Source organism: Protopterus annectens, chromosome 1.part0 (assembly GCF_019279795.1).
Source record: "Protopterus annectens isolate FY-2018-M chromosome 1.part0, PAN1.0, whole genome shotgun sequence".
Taxonomy (NCBI): domain Eukaryota; kingdom Metazoa; phylum Chordata; order Ceratodontiformes; family Protopteridae; genus Protopterus; species Protopterus annectens.
Genome location: NC_056725.1, coordinates 1,056,572,893 through 1,056,594,611, shown reverse-complemented (window position 1 = coordinate 1,056,594,611; position 21,719 = coordinate 1,056,572,893). Strand labels below are relative to the sequence as shown.

Here is a 21,719-nt window from a genome sequence, read left to right as displayed (position 1 = left end):
TGTATCAGGACAGACCAGTTGTTGAAGCGGGAGGATAATGTCTGGAGTAAAGGAGTGTCAAAGGCCGCAGCTCGACATTCTGCTTAGAAATCCAAAGGAATACAAAATGCGGTGTCTACTGCAGATGTATTACAGTCTGTCTTTGTTTCCATTTTGAGGAGGGAATGTGAGGACTGACATGAGCACTGCAGGAAGCAGAATTAAAGGTGCGGTTATGTGCACAGACAATAGCTTATTGTTTGCACAATACAAGTTTAAACTACAGAAATTATGAAAGCAGCTTAGTAAGTCTTACATGATGGAACGAAAACAAAAGTAAACAGGTGTGTCATTGCATGACCACCGCAGAGGTGCAGATCATCTCCACATATGGGTGACTCATGGCAAATAATTAGTTTGAGACAAAATCTGAGAAGAATACTTGTCCTACTGACATAAATTACAGTACTTTAATTATAGAAAGCTGCAAACATGGCATCCTTGTGTTACCCAGTCGTAGCATGTAGTGTAACCCTGATACTACCTATATTGTTACTTGTAATGCAGTAGGTCCCCTGCAGGTTCACTGCCGCCTGCACAACATGATGTTTGTTATGAAAGCCATACAACCACTGTAGCCATTTATGATTTGTTGTAATGCCATACAACCACTGCAGTCAGTGGAACATGCTGTTTGTTATAAAGCCATACAACTGATTCAGCCTACACAACATGTTTGTTGTAATGCCATACATCCACTGTAGCCTTTGGAATGTGTGTTCTTTTTTAGCCTTTGGAATATGTGTATAACGTCTTACAATCACTGCAAACTGCACAACATGCTTGTTGCGGTGCTATACAACCACTGCTGTCAGTGGGACATGTTTGCTATAATGCAATACAACCATTACAGCTTGCACACGTGATTTGCCCTAAGCCCATACCAGTTCTGCAGCCTACAGTTCAAAGGCCTACGCATTTATGTTACATAACCTACCCCTTATAGATAAGAGTGTAACCAGCACCATTTAAACTCATAAGCTTCAAGGTAACTTGTACCTACTTTGGATACTGGCACTATTATAACATAATGGTATTTCATGTATTCTTGCCACAGATTGAACTATTCTAGAAGTAGGAACTTTTGCAATATTTTTTGTCTCCAAGGGAGAAAATCAATCAAGCAGACCACACCTCCAGCACCTGAGCTCCAGAGCAGTGTGTGTTATACTGATCATGAAAACTTTAGCCCTTGGCTGCAGGGACTTGCAGCCCAAACTTTGACTATCCATTTAAAAGCACCAACCTGCAGTGATTATCATGGGAAATGGGTGTGTTAGAGTCCCAAATTTGGTGGGTCTGAGGTAGAAAAAAGTTAAGTCCTGGACAGTCCTAGTTCCTTTTCGGACATGAAGGAATTGAGTTCTCACCTAACAGGGTTTTTGCAGTAGATAATCTAATATTTTCTTTGAATTTCAAATATGCTTGATGGAAGTTTATAGGTTCTGTTCAAAATAAACTTGGAGAAAGCAAAGATTGCTTAAATTCCTGAGGAAACATTCTTGTGCAAGTGGGGGAGCAGTGATGTTTCCTCTGGTGTTCTGAACATCAGAAAAATGTAAATTTGTTTCTCAGAATTTCAAAGCTGCTTCATCATTTTCCAAGCTTTGTGTTTAAGCTTCAGTTGTTGTAAGGAAAAGTTTACTTCAAAACATAGTAATCATACCAGCCTCAGTGGGTACTGGCAACCCTTTAGGTAGCTTTATGCTTTTCTACTTTTATACTTTTTGAGTTACTGGACAGCATCATTATGGTCCCCTGAATCCCATCCTAAATTTATTACGTGGCTGTACTATATTCTGCACATTCCAAAGACATACAGTAGGTGGATTGGACACTCTAAACTGGCCATAGGTGCGAGTGTGCATGCAAGTATGTGTTGTGGAAGAATTACTGCGTCAGGGCTAGCCACCCGGCAGTGTAAACCGTGGCTGTAGATGATTGTCATTGGTGAAGTGACACTCCAACTCCATGTGCAAAAATGGGAAAAGGGGTTATGGATGGATGGATGGTAGTATGTCTGATACAGTTAGGTATTCTATCCATGAGTTCTGGTTGGCTGCTAATCCTTATCAGATTACAGGCAAGATTAGGGCAGAGGTCACGAATCACAGTGATATTGCTTGGCAGTGCCTAAACTGAATTTTATGAGTAAAGTGACATAATGTTACCCTTAGGGCTACTGGGAGACCCTTGTTGTTGTTGTTGTGTCTTTCGGCTTTTCCCGGTTAGGGGTCGTCACAGCGGAACTTCAGTCCACTAATGATTGGCAGTAGATTTTTACATGCCGAGTTGCCAGCTCTGACGCACAACCTTCAACGAAGGTACGCCCATTCACGCATGTCTCGACCCTAGGCAGGAAATATTGCTGTTTTTGTTATTATTATTATTTTAATGGCAATAGCCTGGTAGCCCTTTAAAAGAAAAGACAAGAAACAAGTAGGTATTAAATTCCCTGGAAAAGTTTTGGTTTCTATCTGTGTCTGTGTTTAGGTGGAGTTGTTTCCATTATAAATTGAAACATTTGAATGATCTGGGGAGTGAGAAAGAGAAGTCATGGAGTATACACCTTTCCACTGTAGCTGCTCTAAGATTTTTCATCCCACTTATGTTTATTTATGTTAAATTTTAATTTTGTATTATCTGATGTTTAATATATGTTCTGCTGTCTACTAGTGGCTCATGACAGAGCTGAAGAGGGTCTGCTTGAATGTTTCATCTGTCTAGTTTGTTTATTTAAAAAATAAACACAACTTCATTTGTAAACAGAACTCATAGGCAATCATGTTTCTTGCAGAACTGAAATCCTGTTTCCTACCATGAAGGTTATATCTAGGCAACTGGGAAAAGAAGATGAGTATGAAGGACTGATTTCAGATTCTCAGACAGTACCTGCACCAAAAGGAGCTTCAGAAGTAGACATAAAATCTCGACAGGTAGTGCCTGTTGTATTTTAACTTTCATGGAAAAATAAATGTTTTTTTGTGACCACTTGCATGTTATTTTGTGTGTGTGTGTGTGTGTGTGTGTGTGTGTGTGTGTGTGTGTGTGTTGTGCATCCATATGGTGTGCACATGTGCGTGTGTTTGCATGCATGTAGAGTTAATGTTATAACTTGATAAAACTTTTTTTAATTAATATGGTTGCTGTCCATACCTTTAAGAAAAACTTGATAAGGATGATGTTTACTTTAGGTTACTGAATTGCCACTAGTCCAAGAAGGATGGAACACTTTTAAATGGGAGGGGGGGCTTTTGGCTTCCATTTGCCCTCTTATTTAAGTGCAATGTGGAATTTGTGGTCATTACTAAATGGGAAGAAATCACAAATGTTTGCAAGGTTATTTTGCTGATAAATTCTATTCAGCAGATTTGGATCAAATTTTGCAGTTTGCTAGAAGTTATTTCTTCAGGGGAAGAACTGGACTTAGTTTAATTTTAATGTAATTTTACTTAATCTGCTATTTGTAGGCCACTCTGGGTAAACCAAGAACATTCTTTTTTGGGATAAGACCCATGGAATGATTTCAAGCTTTCAGCAGGGTGGAAAAATCAGCAGACTACCAAAAACTGTGAAATAATCTCTCTCTCTTTCTCTCTCTCTCTCTCTATATATATATATATATATACATGCATGCATACACATACACACGCACACACATACTTATGTGTGTGTCTGTGTGTGTGTGTAGGAACACATACATATAGGTTGTACAAAGTTCAGGTGTACAGCAACAAGGTAATTGTTTGTAGAAGGTGGATGAATGAATATAGCACAAGAATGGCCTAAGATTCCATTCCCTGTCACAATACAACATACTCATGTTATCAAACAACTGAACCTTTATATTGTTACTGTGTAGGTGATCATTTTTACTTATGATGCTTTTTTATGGTGCAGTATTATTGACCCCAACAATTGATAAACTTATTAAATAGGATACCTTTTGAGTATTTAAAAGTGATTTCAAGACTACATTTTGACTTGGAAAAGAGTATGCTACATAGAGGGTTAAAGCTATAACTATGGTTAGCCGACCCACGTTCAGTTAGTGGCTCAGGCGACTGATAGAGCAGCAGGGAAGGGATTGCCATGCCCATCCAAGGTGGAAGGGCACTGTTTGATATGGTCCCTAAGGGGAGGCAAGGTCCAAAGAGGAGAGTAGCCCTTGGATGGAATCAGTGAGCATGGGGCTGAGGAAAGTGAGTGGGTAGGTCATATAAAAAAAAAAAAATCCCCCCAGATGAGCAGAGCTCCCAAGGCACCCACAGGGTCCAGAGCTGGCCATGGTGAAAAAAATGTGATAAGTTCAGGGGGGTTGGAGAGTAGCTGGTAGACCCAGATTGGACATGGGGTAGTGGGGGCCTGGCCAGTAAACATGAAGTCCAAGGGGACCAAAAATAAAATACAAAAAGGAAAAAGGGCATTCTAGTTCAACAGCTTGTCATCATTACTTTTCAGTTCATTAAACACACTTTTGTACTTTTTGAAGCATGAACCTTCATGTATTTGTTTATTACAGTTTACTAACTGTAAGTTTGCTAGTCAGCAGACTCTTTCCCGCAATGAGCTGTGGCATATGAAAGGTAGACATTTTTATAGAAACACAGAGTACAGAGGAAAACAATGATTGCATTATACAATATCAGTATGTAAAACAAAACAGGACAAATAATGCACAATAGAAGTAGATAAGCTCAGAACAGAAATAGATATGGTTGATATGTTTTTTTACACTTTAATTGATAGGAAGTACTAAATACAGAAAATACATAGGTGGTGGCACTCAGATTAATATTTTTAACATATTTTTCTTACTTTACCTGATAACAAGTACTAAATACAGAAAATACATAGGTAGTGGCACTTAAGTTAATATGATTTAACTATTAGCAAAAATGCATGAGCAGGCTGCATCATTTGCAAGGTGTACCTATAGTTTTAAAATAGTTTTAAAGAGCTGCAAGTTTTATTTTTTATTTTATTTATTTAGCTATTTATTTTTGTTATTTAGCATATCAGTATGGAGATTATTCCATAAGGAAGTGTTTATCTTAGAGAAGGCTGTTTCACCACGTGTGGTTATAAAATGTGGTCTGACAAGACAGATGTTTTTACTGTTCTCTCTAACTAAGGATGTAGGTTTGCTGTCTTATTTGAAGTTTACATTTTTTTAAGAGTGGACACTGGGCCTGTGTTAAGATTTTGAAAATGAAGATGCTAAGAAGAATATTGGGTCTACCATTGATAAGTAGCCATTTAAACCTTTTAAATAAGTCACAGTGATGGCTGTGAGATTCTGCAAATAAAGCAAATCTGCATATCTTGATAACAGCAGTCTGTAATTTATGTGTGTTGAAACGAGACTGTACTGTTAACAGTGGGAGGCCATATTCAAATTTTGGAATAAACACATTTATAGACAGAGTATGATACACACTTGGTGACAGTAGATTTGTTGTTCTATAGGAACCAGGCAAGCAAAAACTGAGGGTAATGCTACTCAATGCTAGAAGTCTAAATCTCAAAATGCACTCACTCGAGGCACTACTTAAAATGGAAAACACTGAATTCTGTGCAGTGACTGAGACCTGGTTCAGGGCTCCAGAGAGCACCCCTGCACTACCAGGCTATAACTCATACCACACTTTTCGGCCATGTAACCTGGACCGAAACACCAAAGGCGGAGGTGTGTCCATATTCATTAAGGATATCCACACCTCCAGGCTAGTTGCTCAGCATAATGCATCCGAGGTTATCCAAGTGCAACTAACTCTGGGCAAAACTGAAATACAAACTGTAGCTTGCTACAGATCCCCCACCATGCCCCAGGATTCCCACACCTCTTTTCTTGATGTACTGGAAAATATTAGGGTTCAACCAAACACCCTAATAATGGGTGACTTCAACTACCCCACCATTAACTGGGAAAACTACTCATGTAACAACTCCTTAGCTCAACGCTTTCTGGAATTTATAAACTCCAATGCCCTGGATCAACTTATCCACACCCCCACCAGGGGCAACAATATCCTAGACTTAGTCATTACCAACATGAGTTCCACACCTAAAGTCAACTCCTCATTGGTCTGATTCAACCATAAGCTAATCACCCTTGATATCCACACCCCCCCCACCCCCATTAAGGAAACCACGGTAAAAAATTTCTCCAAAGCCAACTTCATGCTTCTTAAGACAGAAGTGGTGAACTTCATGACATCCATACAGATGAACAATACAGTTACAACTGCTGAATCCTACACAAATGCACTCTATAAGCACTTACACGAGTGCATGGATCATGCTGTCCCAAACAGAACCAAGATGCTATCCTCCAAAAAAAGGAAGCCAATCTGGTGGTCCCCTGCCATAAACAACCTGTACAACAGAAGGAAGAAACTGTTGCAAAAGAGAGTAAAATACCATGTCTGCTCTTCAATTTTTCCCTTAGAACTGTCCTACTTGCAATCTGAACAGCCTATACTCTATCTGAAAAGCTCAGCACTTGCTCCTAAAGCATTTTTTACACAGGTAAAGCACTCTTAAACAAAAGAAAGTACTTCATTCACCTAAATTCCCTTGAGTACCCATTTCCCTATAGGTCCTTTCTGACTCAGTTACACAGCAATCTTTTTCACTATTTCTAGCATGTCGAAGGGTCAGTTGCTGGCATCCTCTCCTGTTCAGCTGGTGAATCTGGGAATCTTGAGGCAATGTTACAATTGCCTCATGTACCTGAACAACCCTCTCCTCCTCCCAACAAATACAAATATATGCGAGAGATGCAACTATATAGCCAAACTGGAGGCTGAGCTCTCTCAATTCAGTACTGGCAAGACCAGTCAGGAGGAGAAGGTAACCACGCACACCACAAACCCAGTCTCACATAGAACTATCACAACTGCAAACCAAACACATAAACACACAAAAACATACTCAGAGGCTGATTAAAAATCTACCAAAACAACAGAGGCCTCCAAAGCAGACACCCAAGCAACCACCACCTCAAGACATAGCACATGCAACACATAGTTCACAAAGTCAGTGTGCTAAACAGTCACAGTCCTTAAGGCCAAACAACATGCCAGACACACTTGTAATAGGTGACTCCATAGTCAGACACACTGACGTCCCGCTTACCAGACTGAACAAGGAAAAGGTCACAGTAAGCTGCCTGTCGGGAGCTAGAATCCGCCACATAACACAAGCACTCAGGTCACTCCACAGCAAGTACAAATATGACTCAGTCATTGTACATGCCGGTGTGAACGACCTGAGACGTACCTCCCTGGACTACATGAAAAGAGACATAGAGGAGCTCTCTGATTATGTAGCCCAGGCCGGTATGACCCTGACCCTGAGCAGCATCTTACCCTCACCAAGAATGATGCCACAGTACAAAGACAAAATGATCAGTTTTAACAATTGGCTTAATTACTGGTGTCATTCTAAGGGGATCCAATGTCTGTCTGCTTGGGATGACATGCTTGACAAGCCACGCTGCTTCGCAAGGTATGGCTTGCACCTGTCACCCCTGGGCTTCCGGATATTGGCCAAGGCTCTTGCCATCCCCATAGTGCCTTTTTTAGGCAAGGCTCGAATGACAAACCTACCTCCCTAGAAAACACAAGTGGAAAAAAACTAAGGGTAATGCTGCTCTATGCCAGAAGTCTAAACCTCAAGATGCACGCCCTCGAAGCCCTCCTCAGTATGGAGAACATTGATGTCTGTGCAGTGACTGAAACCTGGTTCAAGGCTCCTGAGAGCACCCCAGCACTATCAGGTTTTACCTCATATCATGCTTTCCGGCCCCAAAACTTGGACCGAACCACAAAAGGAGTGGGAGTATCCATTTTCATCAAAGATACCCACACCTCCAGGTTAGTGGCAACGCACGAAGCATCGGAGACTATCCAGGTGCAACTAACCATAGGCAAAACTGCCTTACAGTTTGTAGCATGCTACAGACCACCCTCTCAAACTCCGGAACCCCACACAGCCTTCCTGAAGACACTGGAGAGTATGAATGTCTCTCCAAATACCATCATTTTGGGAGACTTCAACTACCCAAACATAGAGTGGGAACATTACTCAAGCCCCAACACCCTAGCCCAAAGGTTCCTAGAATTCATAAACTCAAATGCAATGGAACAACTAGTCACCATTCCCACAAGAGGAGCCAATATACTAGACCTGATCATCACAAACATGGGGACAAAATGCTCCACACCGGAAGTATATCCGTCTTTGGTAAGATCAGACCATAAATTAATCTCACTGGAAATCCACATCCCGCCCCCACCCCTTGCACAAAAGACCACAGTGAAGAACTTCTCAAAAGCCAACTTCACACTTCTTAAGACTGAAGTGGTATCCTTCAAGGCCCCTGGGCCAGTGGAAACCACAACCAACACTGCTGAATCCTTTGCAAATGCCTTCTATGGGCACCTTCAAGAATGCATGGATCATGCAATCCCAAATAAAACCAAGACCCATTCCCCCAAAGGCAGGCACCCGGTCTGGTGGACCCCAGCCATAAACAAACTTTACAACAGGATGAGGAAGCTACTACATGACAGAGCAAAATCCCTAAAAGGGAAGGCATCTCTGATCAGTACTAGCAAAAAACTACGATCACTCATAAAATCATCCAAGGCCAACTTTGAGAGAAAAATTGCAAAAGACACAAAAGACAATCACAAGGCCTTCTTTAGCTATGTTAGAAACCTGGGTGGAAACTCCCAGATATGCTCAGAGTTAGTCCAAAATGACACAAAATACACTGAACCCACTGACATTGCCAACATTCTGGCAGACAGGTTCAGTGCAAATTTCTCCTCCCCCCCAAAAGGAGAAATAACTATCCCAGCAGAGTGTAGCCTCCCTAACATCACAGATGCCCAGGTGAGAGACACCCTCTCTAAAGCTAAAAACACAGCATCAATGGGACCGGATGGTGTCCCGGGCTGTGTACTACATGAACTCCAAGAGGAACTAAACCCACACATAAGGCTGCTGTTTAACCTTAGCCTTACTACAGGATACGTACCCAAAGAGTGGCGTACGGCAACATTGGTCCCACTTCACAAAGGCGGTGCTTCTAGGGACCCTGGAAATTACCGCCCCATAAGCTTGACGAGCCTGGTCTGCAAAGCTATGGAGAGGATCATTATGGAACTCATAAACAAAGACATTGGGGACCTACAGACATTGGATCCTACCCAATTTGGCTTTGTCAAGGGCAGATCCTGCCTTTTGAATTTGGTCGACTTTTTTGAAACAGTCACTAAGGCCATTGATGAGGGTAAGGTAGTTCACACAGCCTACCTTGACCTTGCAAAAGCCTTTGACACAATACCCCACTCGGGCATCATAGACAAACTCACCAGCTTAAATGTAAACCCATATGTCACAAGATGGGTTGCAAACTGGCTCAAGGACAGAACCCACAGGGTCAGAGTTGCTGGAGCTATGTCAGACTCTAAGCCAGTCACAAGCGGTGTCCCACAGGGCTCAGTCCTGGGACCCCTCTTGTTCGGCATTTATTTTTCCGAGGTATAGGCAAACATAGGAGGATTGTGGCTGACAAAGTTCGCAGATGACTGCAAACTGGGCGCCATAATTGATACTCCAGCGGACACAAACATCCTTCAGAAAGGCCTCATAGAAATGGATAATTGGTGCCAGAGCCATGGCCTTAAGCTGAACGCCAAAAAATGTATAGTCATACCCTTTGGGAAAAACAAGATACCGACAAATTACCACATAGGTGGTAATCCATTAAGTACGGAAGAGGTAATCAGGGACCTGGGGACCCAGGTTGACAGTAACCTCTCATTTGACACTCACATTGCCAAAGTGGTTAGGAAGACCTTCTATATTGTCCACCTTATCATGAAGGGTTTCACATCTAGATCAAGAGAGGTCATTGTGCCCCTGTACTCTTTTCTTATCAGGCCAATGATTGAGTACAATGCCCCATTTGGGATGTATCTCACCCGACACCTGCAGCAGTTGGAAAGACCCCAAAAGTTCCTCACCAAGAGGATAAAGGGTCTTAAACATATGTCATATGCTGCCCAACTGAAAAAACTCCAGCTCTAGTCAGTCGCATACTGCCTACTCAGAGGTGATCTGTGCCTGACGTACAAGGCCATGTCCAGTCCGGAATTAATGGACATGCTCCACCTCAGAAAATCCAAATCCATCAGAGCCATGAGAACAAGAGACTTAAACCTCAACACAGAAATAAATAGGATGTGCTGGAGGGACAGATTCATAACCCAGAGGCTCCCTACACTCTGGAACAGAATCACAGTCCATGTTAGGCAGAGCCCCTCACTGACTCTATTCAAGAGAAAGCTCGACGAGTGGATGGGAGATTGTAGGTTTACCCCGGGGGTCATCTCTGTGTCACTACTAGACAGAGGCACAGTAAACTAAACCCTAAAACAGCATAGTATTCTCATCCTAAGGGGTGGTGAAAGCCACACACACTCTGGCTAGGCTTGTGGATGCCCTAGGGCAGATAGCCTAGTACGAACCTATGAACCTATGAACCTATGAGTGGAGGAGCTCCCTGGTCAGCCTCAGTAAGAAGCTGAGATCCCTTATAAGATCCTCCAAAGCTAGCTACGAAAACAAAATCACCACTAATTCTAAGGACAACCACATAGCATTCTATAGCTATGTCAAGAATCTCAATGGCAACACCCAGATCTGCTCTGAGTTACAGCACAAAGGCACAAAAATTACAGAACCAACTGATATTGCCACCATCTTGGCAGACAGGTTTAGTGCTAACTTTACCCCCCTCACCCTCTAAAGGGCCCATATGTATACAGGAAGAATGCAGAGTCCCTGTAATCACAGCTACACAGGTAAAAGCTGCACTCTCTAAAGCCAAAAACACAGTATCCATGGGACTGGACAGCATACCAGGCTGAGTTTTACACGAACTTCAGAATGAACTGGCTCCCCACTTAAGCACCATGTTCAATAATAGCCTCACATCAGGCTTTGTGCCTACTGAAAGACGCACAGCAACAGTTATCCCATTCCACAAAGGGGGAGCCACCACTGATCCCGGGAACTACTGACCTATTAGCCTGATGAGCCTGGTCTGCAAGGCCATGGAACGTATCATCATGGAATTCATAAACAAAGACATTGGTAACCTCCAAACTCTGGATCCCACCCAGTTCGGGTTTGTGAAAGGCAGCTCATGGCTCCTGAATCTGATCGACGACTTTGAGGCAGTCACCAAAGCCGTAGATGAGGGTAAGGTGGTTCACACAGCCTATCTTGACCTCCCCAAGACTTTCGACACCATCCCCCATTCTGGAATTACAGCTAAACTCACTAAACTAGGTATAAATCCCTACGCCACAAGATGGGTTGCCAACTGGCTCACTGACAGAACCCACACTGTAAAAGTTGCAGACTCCAAATCTGACCTCAAAGCAGTGACAAGTGGAGTACCACATGGTTCTGTCCTGGGACCTCTCCTGTTTGGTATCTACTTCTCTGAAGTATAGGCTAACATAGAAGGCATCTGGCTAACGAAGTTCGCAGATGACTGCAAACTAGGAGCCATAGTCAAGTCCCCAAATGATGTGGACATCCTACAGAAGGGCCTCACTGAGACAGATGCCTGGTGTCAGAGCCATGGCCTCAAGCTCAATGCCAAAAAGTGCAGTGTCATACCATTTGGTAAAAACTTTGTACTCATGAACTACCACATAGGCAACAATTTACTTAACACTGAATGTGTGATAAGAGACCTTGGGACCCAGGTGGACAGTAGTCTCTCCTTTGATAGTCACATCACCACAGTAGTCAGGAAGCCCTTCTACAATGGCACACCTCATCATAAAAGGGTTCTCATCCAGGAAAAAAGAGGTCATTGTTCCCCTCTACTCTACACTCATTAGACCCATTATAGAGTACAACGCCCCTTTTGGAATGTACCTCACAAGACATCTGCAGCAGCTGGAAAGGCCACAGAAGTACCTCACAAAGAGGATTACTGGCCTCAAACAAATGCCCTACACTGACCGCCTCAAAAAACTCCAGCTTTACTCCGTAGCATATCGCCTACTCCGAGGTGATCTCTGCCTAACATATAAAGCTATGTCAAACGCAGAGCTGTTGGACATGCTACACCTAAAGAAATCCCAATCCCTCTGAGCTACACACTGTAGGGACCTAAACCTTGTCATCACAGTAAACAGGACATTTTGGAGGGATAGCTTCCTGTCCCAGAGACTTCCCATACTCTGGAACAGGCTACCCATCTATGTCAAGCAAAGTTCTTCAGTAGCACTTTTCAAGAAAAATCTTGATGAGTGGATGGGAAATAGGAAATACACCCCGGGGATCACTTCTGTGTCTCTGCTCAACAGTGGCACAGGAAAATACCTTTCTTGGGTGGCGTAAGCCAGGGAACCTTGTTGGCTAGGCTTATGTAGGCTCTTGGGCTGATAGCCTAGTACCTACCTATGAACCTATAGCATAGTTGTTTTTACTGAAGGTTTTACTGACTACCCTATTTGTATGCTTGGAAAAGTTAAGTGAGGGGTAGATAGTTAGTCTAAGATGTTTTTGTTGGTACTGTTGGGTAGTTCATTGCCATTATTGTCTAGTATTTTAAGAGGAGAGAGATCATATAATGTCTGACTTGTGATAAATATCATGACATTGGATTTTGTTGGATTTACCATTGTCTATTGTTATGGGTCGAAGTGCAGAGCTTTGAGAAAGTAGCTTGTAATTTTTGCTGTAGATCAGATGAGTTTTTACTTGCTTCCAAGTTTATCATCCGCAATGTTATTGCTTATTATTTGTGAGCTGTGGTCCCTTAAGCATGTATATTTTTAATTGACACCTCTTTGTTCAAGCAATTTTTATTTTTATTTCTGTGAATGGTTTGAAAGGCACTGTTATGCTAAGGCCTCCATATAAACACTCAATGCCCCTTGGGATCTAAATTTCATCTGATCCAACATTATTTTTCCCCCTGGTTGAGCCCTCAGCCACATGTGATATGAAATATCTCTCATGGTAAACCCTGTTCTTGGTAGCAATTACTTCAGCCAGAAGGCTGTCCAAGTTGCAGGTCTTGTCCATTAAACCCCCTTACCTAATCTTTCACAAAGATAGAGTGTCGTTACACACTAATCAATCCTTTCTACCCAAGGTTGTGTCAGAAAAAGCCTTTAACCAGTCGATAGACCTCCCAGTTTTCTTTCCCAAATTTCAAAACAAAGGAAAGTATTCCTTGCATCTTCTAGAATTTCATAGACAATTACATTTCTATTTACACAGAACTTCAGAATTCAGGAAAGCAGACCAGCTTTTAATTTCATATTCTGATACATGGAAAGGTAAACCAGTTTCAAAAGCCACATTATCCAGATGACTTTCATCATGCATATCCCACATTTACAATTCTAAAAAGAACCCCCATTCTAATGTTCCTAAAGCCCATTCCTCTAGATCTCTGGCCATGTCTGCTGCCTTTCAGACTAGACTGCCGTTGGATAATATGTGCAGCGGCTACTTGGCAAGACCTCATACCTTCATTACCCATTACAAAGTGGATTTGGCCTCTAGGAGTAGAGCCTCCTTTGGTTCTGTGGTTCTGAAGAATATTCTCCCATGAGCCACCCAAGAGTGTAGTTGCTTGGGATGTGGTCCCACACATGAGAATAAAGGCGCGGTTGACAACATCATGTAAAGAAGTTATGTTCTTACCATAACATTCCATGTGTGTTGTCCATCTCGTCCTTTATTCTCACAACCCTCCCTCCTCCCCCTAGACTAGTTAACAAACAGGTATTCAGCAGAGCCATATAGCCTCAGAGAACATACCCTCCTCAGTCTGCTTCTAATTTTATAATTTAGGTATATCCATTTTCTATACGTCAGCAATTTGCTACCATGGAAATCCTTTTATGGGCTGCAGGAGGGCTGACAAGTCCTGAGGTAACTAGGGGAACGCATTATAGGTAAAGAATGAGGCCCACAAGCTTTGCTGAATACCTCAAGCTGGAGTATTGGCCGAGATGGATCTGACATATAGGATCCAACCCACATGTGAGAATAACAGACAAGATGGACAATGATCGAAGGAAGGACACTGAGGAAACTCGGAGCTATAATATATAACATTAAGTATCCTGTTTTTTGTTTATTTTGTTCTTTATTTCTTTGTTATTTATAGCACTTTGTGTACTGTGTATTTTTCTAGCTAGTTTCACTTTGTGTGAGGTATTAACTGGAACTTGTCCACTTTTATTAAGCATCTGTTGGGTTGTTTGTTTCTAATAACTTGTTGCAGTTAAACTCTTTTTTCTAGAGGCTCCTTTAGCTGTTTAAAACTTTCATTTAAAAGCTCACTGCTGCTTTTCAGCTGTGAGAAACATTTCTGCAGTTTGTTCTAAGTAGTGCGGATATTTGTAGCATTTCCATATTCAGGCTTGTAGTTTGGCCTAGTGTTTGTGGAGGCTGTGTCTCTGAGCACATATTCAGGAACATCTTGGTTTAGCCAAAGCCATCAGGCATTTCAGTGAGAGAGAATTGTTTGAGGTCGTTGGCTGACTGAGGTCACCTGGACTGCAGCTTAGACTAAGCACCTCATTGGTTCTTTAGAGATTTCTTTCTTAAAAACTGTCTCAGGTTTCAACTTTCTGTTACCTAAGAAGTTAAGTTGTGAGTGTTCTGCCATTTCACACTGAGCTTGATCGAAGGAAGGACACTGAGGAAATTCGGAGCTATAATATATTACATTAAGTATCCTGTTTTTTGTTTATTTTGTTCTTTATTTCTTTGTTATTTATAGCATTTTGTGTACTGTGTATTTTTCTAGCTAGTTTCACTGTGTGTGAGGTATTAACTGGAAATTGTCCACTTTTATTAAGCATCTGCTGGGTTGTTTGTTTCTGATAACTTGTTGCAGTTAAACTCTTTTTTCTAGAGGCTCCTTTAGCTGTTTAAAACTTTCATTTAAAGGCTCACTGCTGCTTTTCAGCTGTGAGAAACATTTCTGCAGTTTGTTTCCCACCCTCCCTTCGTGTTGGTATAGTGTTTTTATAGTTGGTGGATTTGCAGTTGCCCGCCCCTAGTGTAAATTTGATCTGGGACCCTCCTCCCAGTCTAGTGTCATTACCTCATTCTACCCAGTGCAGGGAGAACATTTGAGAAGGCCAATCAGCTTAGTTTCTACTACTCCTTTCTCTCTTTCCACTTAAAAAAAAAAAAAAAAAAATTTATCTGCTTTTACTGTATTTATGTTTCTTCCTACTTTATTTTGCTTTTGCATCATCTTAAAAGTATTCAATTGTATTTATCACTGCTTGGTTTTACTCATTCTAAGCCTTTTAGTTTAAGCACTTGGGCTTCAGACCAGTTGTTTTACATTAAGAAGGTTTGTGGTCTGCACTGTAGTGGCAGAACAGGTAGCTTACATCCTTCTAAGTTGGGAACTGCTGATTGAGGGCTCATTGTCTGTTATTCTAAAAGTGTATTAATTCTGGTTTAAGCACTTGGGCTTCAGGCCAGTTATTTTACATTAAGAGGGTTCGTGGTCTGCACTCTTGTGGGAGGAGAGGCTGGACTCTGCCCTTCTGAGCTGGGAATTTCTGGTTAAAGGCTTATAGTGCCTGCATATTTGAACTGCTTCTTACTGAAATTGGTACACCTTGTTTGCTGTAGCATAGACTAGATCCAGGCCTGCTGAATCTAGCTTTGTTTGTATAACTTGAGCACTAATCCAGGAATTCTTTAAAGTATTCAGTTGTATTTATTACTGCTTGGTAGTAACTTGATTAAAGTGTAGCTATCATTCTAAGTCTTTTGGATTAAGCAGTTGGGCTTCAGACCAGTTGTTTTACATTAGGAAAGTTTGTGGCCTGCACTGTGGTGGCAGGACAGGTAGCTTACATCCTTCTAAGTTAGGAACTGCTGATTGAGGGCTCAGTGTCTGTTATTCTAAAAGTGTATTAGTTCTGGTTTAAGCACTTGGGCTTCAGGCCAATTATTTTACATTAAGAAGGTTCATGGTCTGCACTCTTGTGGGAGGAGAGGCTGGACTCTGCCCTTCTGAGCTGGGAATTTCTGGTTAAAGGCTTATAGTGCTTGCATATTTGTACTGTTTCTTACTGAAATTGGTACACCTTGTTTGCTGTAGCATAGACTAGATCCAGGCCTGCTGAATCTAGCTTTGTTTGTATGCTTGTTGTTTGTTTGCTTGTTATTTCCCTGAAACACTAATTTCACCTAAAACGCGGCTTTTCAGCGCTTCTGTGGATCCCTAGTGATATCTGCATTGCTTACTGTACTTATTTCCTTGTTTCACTTGAAAGAAAGTTACTGTTTGTCATTTTTGCATTTAAGTTACCTGGCACTTGCTCACTAAGTCAGCACTAAAAAATTAAAAGCACTACACCCTCACAAACTCCCCTTGAGTACCTTGTTCCCCATTGGCCCTTTTTTTCAATTATAAAGGAATTCCCAATACTATTCTAGCATGTCCAAAGGTCAGTTGTCAATCTCCTCTCCGGTCCAGCTGGTGAATCTGGGAATCTTGAGGCAATGTTACAACTGCCTCATGTACACAGACAACCTTCTCCTCCTCCCAACAAATTCCAACACATGTGAGAGATGCAACCATATAGCCAAACTGGAGGCTAAGCTCTCTCAACTCAGTACTGGCGTAACCAGTCAGGAGGAGAAGGAAACCACACTCACTACAATTCCAGTCTCACATAGACCTACCATGACAGCAAACCAAACACATAAACACACAAAAACATACTCGGAGGCTCTAAATAAAAATCTGCCTAAGCAGCAGAGACCTCCAAAGCAGACACCCAAGCAACCGCTACCCCAAAACAAAACACGTGCAACACATAGCTCACAAACCAGTGTGCCAAACAGTCACAGCCCTTAAGGCTAAACAACACAACTGATACACTTATAATAGGTGACTCTGTCGTCAGGCACACTGACGTCCCGCTCACCGGGCTGAACAAGGAGAAGGTCACGGTGAGCTGCCTGTCGGGTGTTAGGATCTGCCACATAACACAAGCACTCAGGTCACTCCAAGGCAAGTATAAATATGACTCAGTCATTGTCCATGCTGGTGTGAATGACCTGAGACGTACCTCCCTGGACTACATGAAAAGAGACATAGAGGAGCTCTCTGAGCATGTAGCCCAGGCCGGTATGACCTTGACCTTGAGTAGCATCTTACCCTCACCAAGAATGATGCCACAATATGAAGACAAGATGATCAATTTCAACAATTGGCTTAAGTATTGGTGTCATTCAAAGGGGATCCAATGCCTGTCAGCCTGGGATGACATGCTCAACAAGCCACGATGCTTCGCTAGGGACGGCTTGCACCTGTCACCCCTGGGCTTTCGGATATTGGCAAAGGCACTTGCTAACCCCATAGTGCCTTTTTAGGCAAGGCTCAAAAGACAAACCCACCTCCATAGGTATCACAAGGGATAAGAAACTAAGAGTAATGCTACTCAATGCCAGAAGTCTAAACCTCAAGATGCACGCACACAAAACTCTCCTTAGCATGGAGAACATCAATATCTGTGCAGTAACAGAAACCTGGTTCAAGGCTCCTGAGAGCACCCCAGCCCTACCAGGTTATACCTCATACCATGCTTATCTGCCCCAAAACTTGGACCGAACCACAAAGGGAGGGGGAGTATCAATATTTGTCAAAGATACCCACACCTCCAGGTTGGTGGCACAGCACGAAGCATCAGAGACTATCCATGTGCAACTAACAGTGGGTAAAACTGCCTTCCAATTTATGGCCTGCTACAGACCACCCTCCCAAACCCAGGAACCCCACTCAGCCTTCCTGAAAACACTGGAAAATATGAAGGTCTCTCCAAACACCATTATATTGGGCGACTTCCAACTACCCAAACATAGACTGAGAGCATTACTCTAGCTCCAACACCCTAGCCCAAAGGTTCCTAGAATTTATAAACTCAAATGCTATGGAACAACTTGTTACCACTCCCACAAGAGGGGAAAACATACTGGACCTGATCATCACCAACATGGGGACTCTATGCTCCAGACCAGAAGTGTATCCCTCACTGGTAAGATCAGACCATAAACTAATCTCACTGGATATTCACATCCCGACCCCACCCCCTGCCCAGAAAACCACAGTGAAAAACTTCTGTAAAGCAAATTTCACACTCCTCAAAATTGAGGTGGAATCCTTCAAAGCCCCCGGGCCTGTGGAAAATACGGCCCAGACTGCAGAATCCTTTATAAACGCATTCTATGAACACCTTCAGGAATGCATGGATCATGCAATCCCAAATAAAACCAAGACCCAATCCTCCAAAGGCAGACGTCCTGTCTGGTGGACCCCAGCCATAAACAAACTATACAATAGAAGGAGGAAGCTGCTACATGATAGAGCAAAATCCCAAAAAGGGAAGGCATCTCTGATCAGTATTAGCAAAAAACTACGGGCACTCATAAAATCGTCTAAGGCCAGCTTCGAGAGAAAAATTGCACAGGACACTAAGGATAATCACAAGGCTTTCTTTAGTTATGTTAGGAACCTGGGTGGGAATTCCCAGATATGCTCAGAATTAGTCCAAAATGACAAAAAATACACCGAACCCACAGACATTGCCAACATCCTAGCTGACAGGTTCAGGGCAAACTTCTCCTCCCCCTCCCCACCAAAATGGCAAATATCTATCCCAGCAGAGTGCTGCCCCCCTGACATCTCAGATGCTCAGGTAAGAGCCACCCTCTCCAAAGCAAAAACACAGCATCAATGGGACCAGACGGTGTCCTGGGCTGCGTCCTACATGAACTCCAAGAAGAGCTAAACCCAAACATAAAACTACTGTTCAATCTCAGCCTTACTACAGGATATGTACCCAAAGAGTGGCGTACAACAACAGTGGTCCCTCTCCACAAAGGTGGTGCCTCAACGGATCCTGGAAACTATTGCCCCATAAGCCTGACTAGCTTGGTCTGCAAAGCTATGGAAAGGATCATCATGGACCTCATAAATAAAGATATTGGGGACCTACAGACACTGGATCCTACCCAGTTCGGCTTTGTTAAGGGCAGATCCTGCCTCTTAAACCTGGTTGATTTCTTTGAAACAGTCACCAAGGCCATTGACGAGGGGAAGGTGGTCCACACAGCCTACCTGGACCTCGCAAAAGCCTTCGATACAGTATCCCACTCGGGCATTATAGATAAGCTCATCAGCTTAAATATAAATCCCTATGTCACTAGATGGGTTGCAAACTGGCTCAAGGACAGAACCCACATGGTTAGAATTTCTGGAGCCATGTCAGACTCCAAACCAGTTACAAGTGGCGTCCCACAAGGCTCAGTCCTGGGACCTCTCTTGTTCGGTATATATTTCTCGGAGGTACAGGCCAACACGGAAGGACTGTGGCTGACCAAGTTCACAGATGACTGCAAACTGGGTGCCATAATCGACTCTCAAGCCGACACAAGCATCCTCGAAAAGGGCCTCATAGAAACAGACAACTGGTGCCAGAGCCATGGCCTCAAGCTAAACGCCAAAAAGTGTATAGTCATCCCCTTTGGCAAAAACAAAGTGCCCACAAATTACCACATATGTGGTAATCCATTAAGTACAGAAGAAATAATTAGGGACCTGGGGACCCAAGTTGATAGCAATCTCTCATTTGACAACCACGTGGCCAAAGTGGTTAGAAGAACATTTTATATAGCCCACCTAATCATGAAGGGATTCACATCTAGATCAGGGGAGGTCATCTTGCCTCTTTACTTATCCGTCATCAGGCCCATAATTGAGTACAATGCCCCTTTTGGGATGTACCTTACCAGACACCTGCAGCAACTGGAAAGACCCCAAAAGTACCTCACCAAGAGAATCAAAGGGTTCAAACAGATGCCATATGCTGCCCAGTTAAAGAAACTCCAGCTCTACTCAGTGGCATACCACCTGCTCAGAGGCGATTTGTGCCTGACGTATAAAGCCATGTCCAACCCGGAATTAATGGACATGTTGCACCTCAGAAAATCCAAATCCCATCGAGCTACGCGCTCGAGAGACTTGAACCTCAGCACTGAAATAAATAGGACATGCTGGAGGGACAGATTCATAACCCAGAGGCTCCCTTCACTCTGGAATAAAATCCCAGTCCAGGTTAGGCAGAGTCCCTCATTGACTCTCTTCAAGAGGAATCTTGATGAGTGGATGGGAGATCGTAGGTTTACCCCGGGTATCACTTCTGTGTCACTGTTAGACAGAGGCACAGTATACTAACCTCGAAAAAGGCCATAGCAAAATTAATTTAAAATGGGTGGCGAAAGCCAAACACACTCTGGCTAGGCTTATAAATGCCCTAGGGCAGATAGCCTAGTATGAACCTATGAACATAGAATGTTATGGTAAGAACATCTTTTTTCAAGGACTTGCATGGAATGTTCTGATAAGTTCTTATTTACCTGTTCATTGCTAATCCTCTGGAATCAGCTCTCTTCCTTAATTCATTGTGAAACTCAAAGGCTTCACTTAGATGGTCATTAAAATACAATCCTGCAATTTTTAGGACAATCTTCTTTAATCATGCATGCAGAGCTACTTTTACTTTTAACTTTAAACAATAACAGTTTGCATTCATCGTTTGAAGAGTGCCTTATCAGTTATAGGCACCATAAGTTAATAGCTTAGTCTGGTTTATTTTACAAGTAAACAGCAATTGCATTCTGGGTGTGCCACATTAGTCTGCTGGTGGCAGCATGCTACCATGAAGACAGGAAAAGGTACTCGCACTGAAAAGGTATTATTAGTCTCTCTTAGAAATCACTGTGGACACACATGTGAATGCAGTAGTTTTTTCCAAAGTACTATTTACTGTTCGTAAGGCAGCACTGAAAAAAATGGACAGAGTGAAGTGTATGATTTTTTTTTTTGGAGACATTGGTTATGTCTTTTCTCTCCAGCAGTATAGCATGAACCTTTTTGGGAGCTGCAGGTAGTGGCCAAATCCAAGGCAGCAGTGTTTATTTGCAATACACTCTTAACGCTAAGCACTTTACATATATTGCTGTCATTAATTTCAGCTTGTAGAGCTGTCTCTGGCAGATGTCTGTACAAACATGACAGAAAGGGTTGATTTTCTGGTAAACTTATGTCAGCCAATAATAAGATCATCCCGTCTTGCAAAACATGTAGGGACACAGACTTAGAGTATAGATTAATAATATGGAAACCTTGTAAGAAGACTATCATGAGTAAATTAGAAAGACTACAGGGGAAATATACCAAGGGCATCCATGGATGTAAAAGTTTAATTTATTATGAAAAATTAAAATATCTTAACCTGTACAGTGCCTTGTATAGATATTTAAGAGGAGACCTTGTATAAGCAACTAGAGACGAGTATCTCTGTGAATGTCTGGGGTCATTAAGGAGTAGTATAGAATCATTGGATAACCTGTGTAGGAGATTATGTAGGAATTAAAAATGTGCTAATAGGTTCTCTGAGGGAGTAGCGAATGCCTGGAGAAGACTACCAAACTAAATTAAAGCAAGTACTACTATAAATATTTTTGAGAATAAGTAGGACAGCTATTATGGGGGTGACTGCTTTGGTGTGTTGGCATGCCAAAAG

General features: G+C 42.4%; 1 protein-coding gene across 1 annotated transcript in view; it reads left to right on the top strand.

The window, feature by feature from the left end:
* Positions 1-21,719, top strand: part of LOC122799665 — a 1,990,791-nt gene that overhangs the window by 1,424,355 nt on the left and 544,717 nt on the right. The window contains exon 40 of the mRNA XM_044068913.1: positions 2,837-2,975. Coding sequence (XP_043924848.1) covers positions 2,837-2,975 — 139 coding nt within the window. The remainder of the gene's footprint in view (positions 1-2,836; positions 2,976-21,719) is intronic.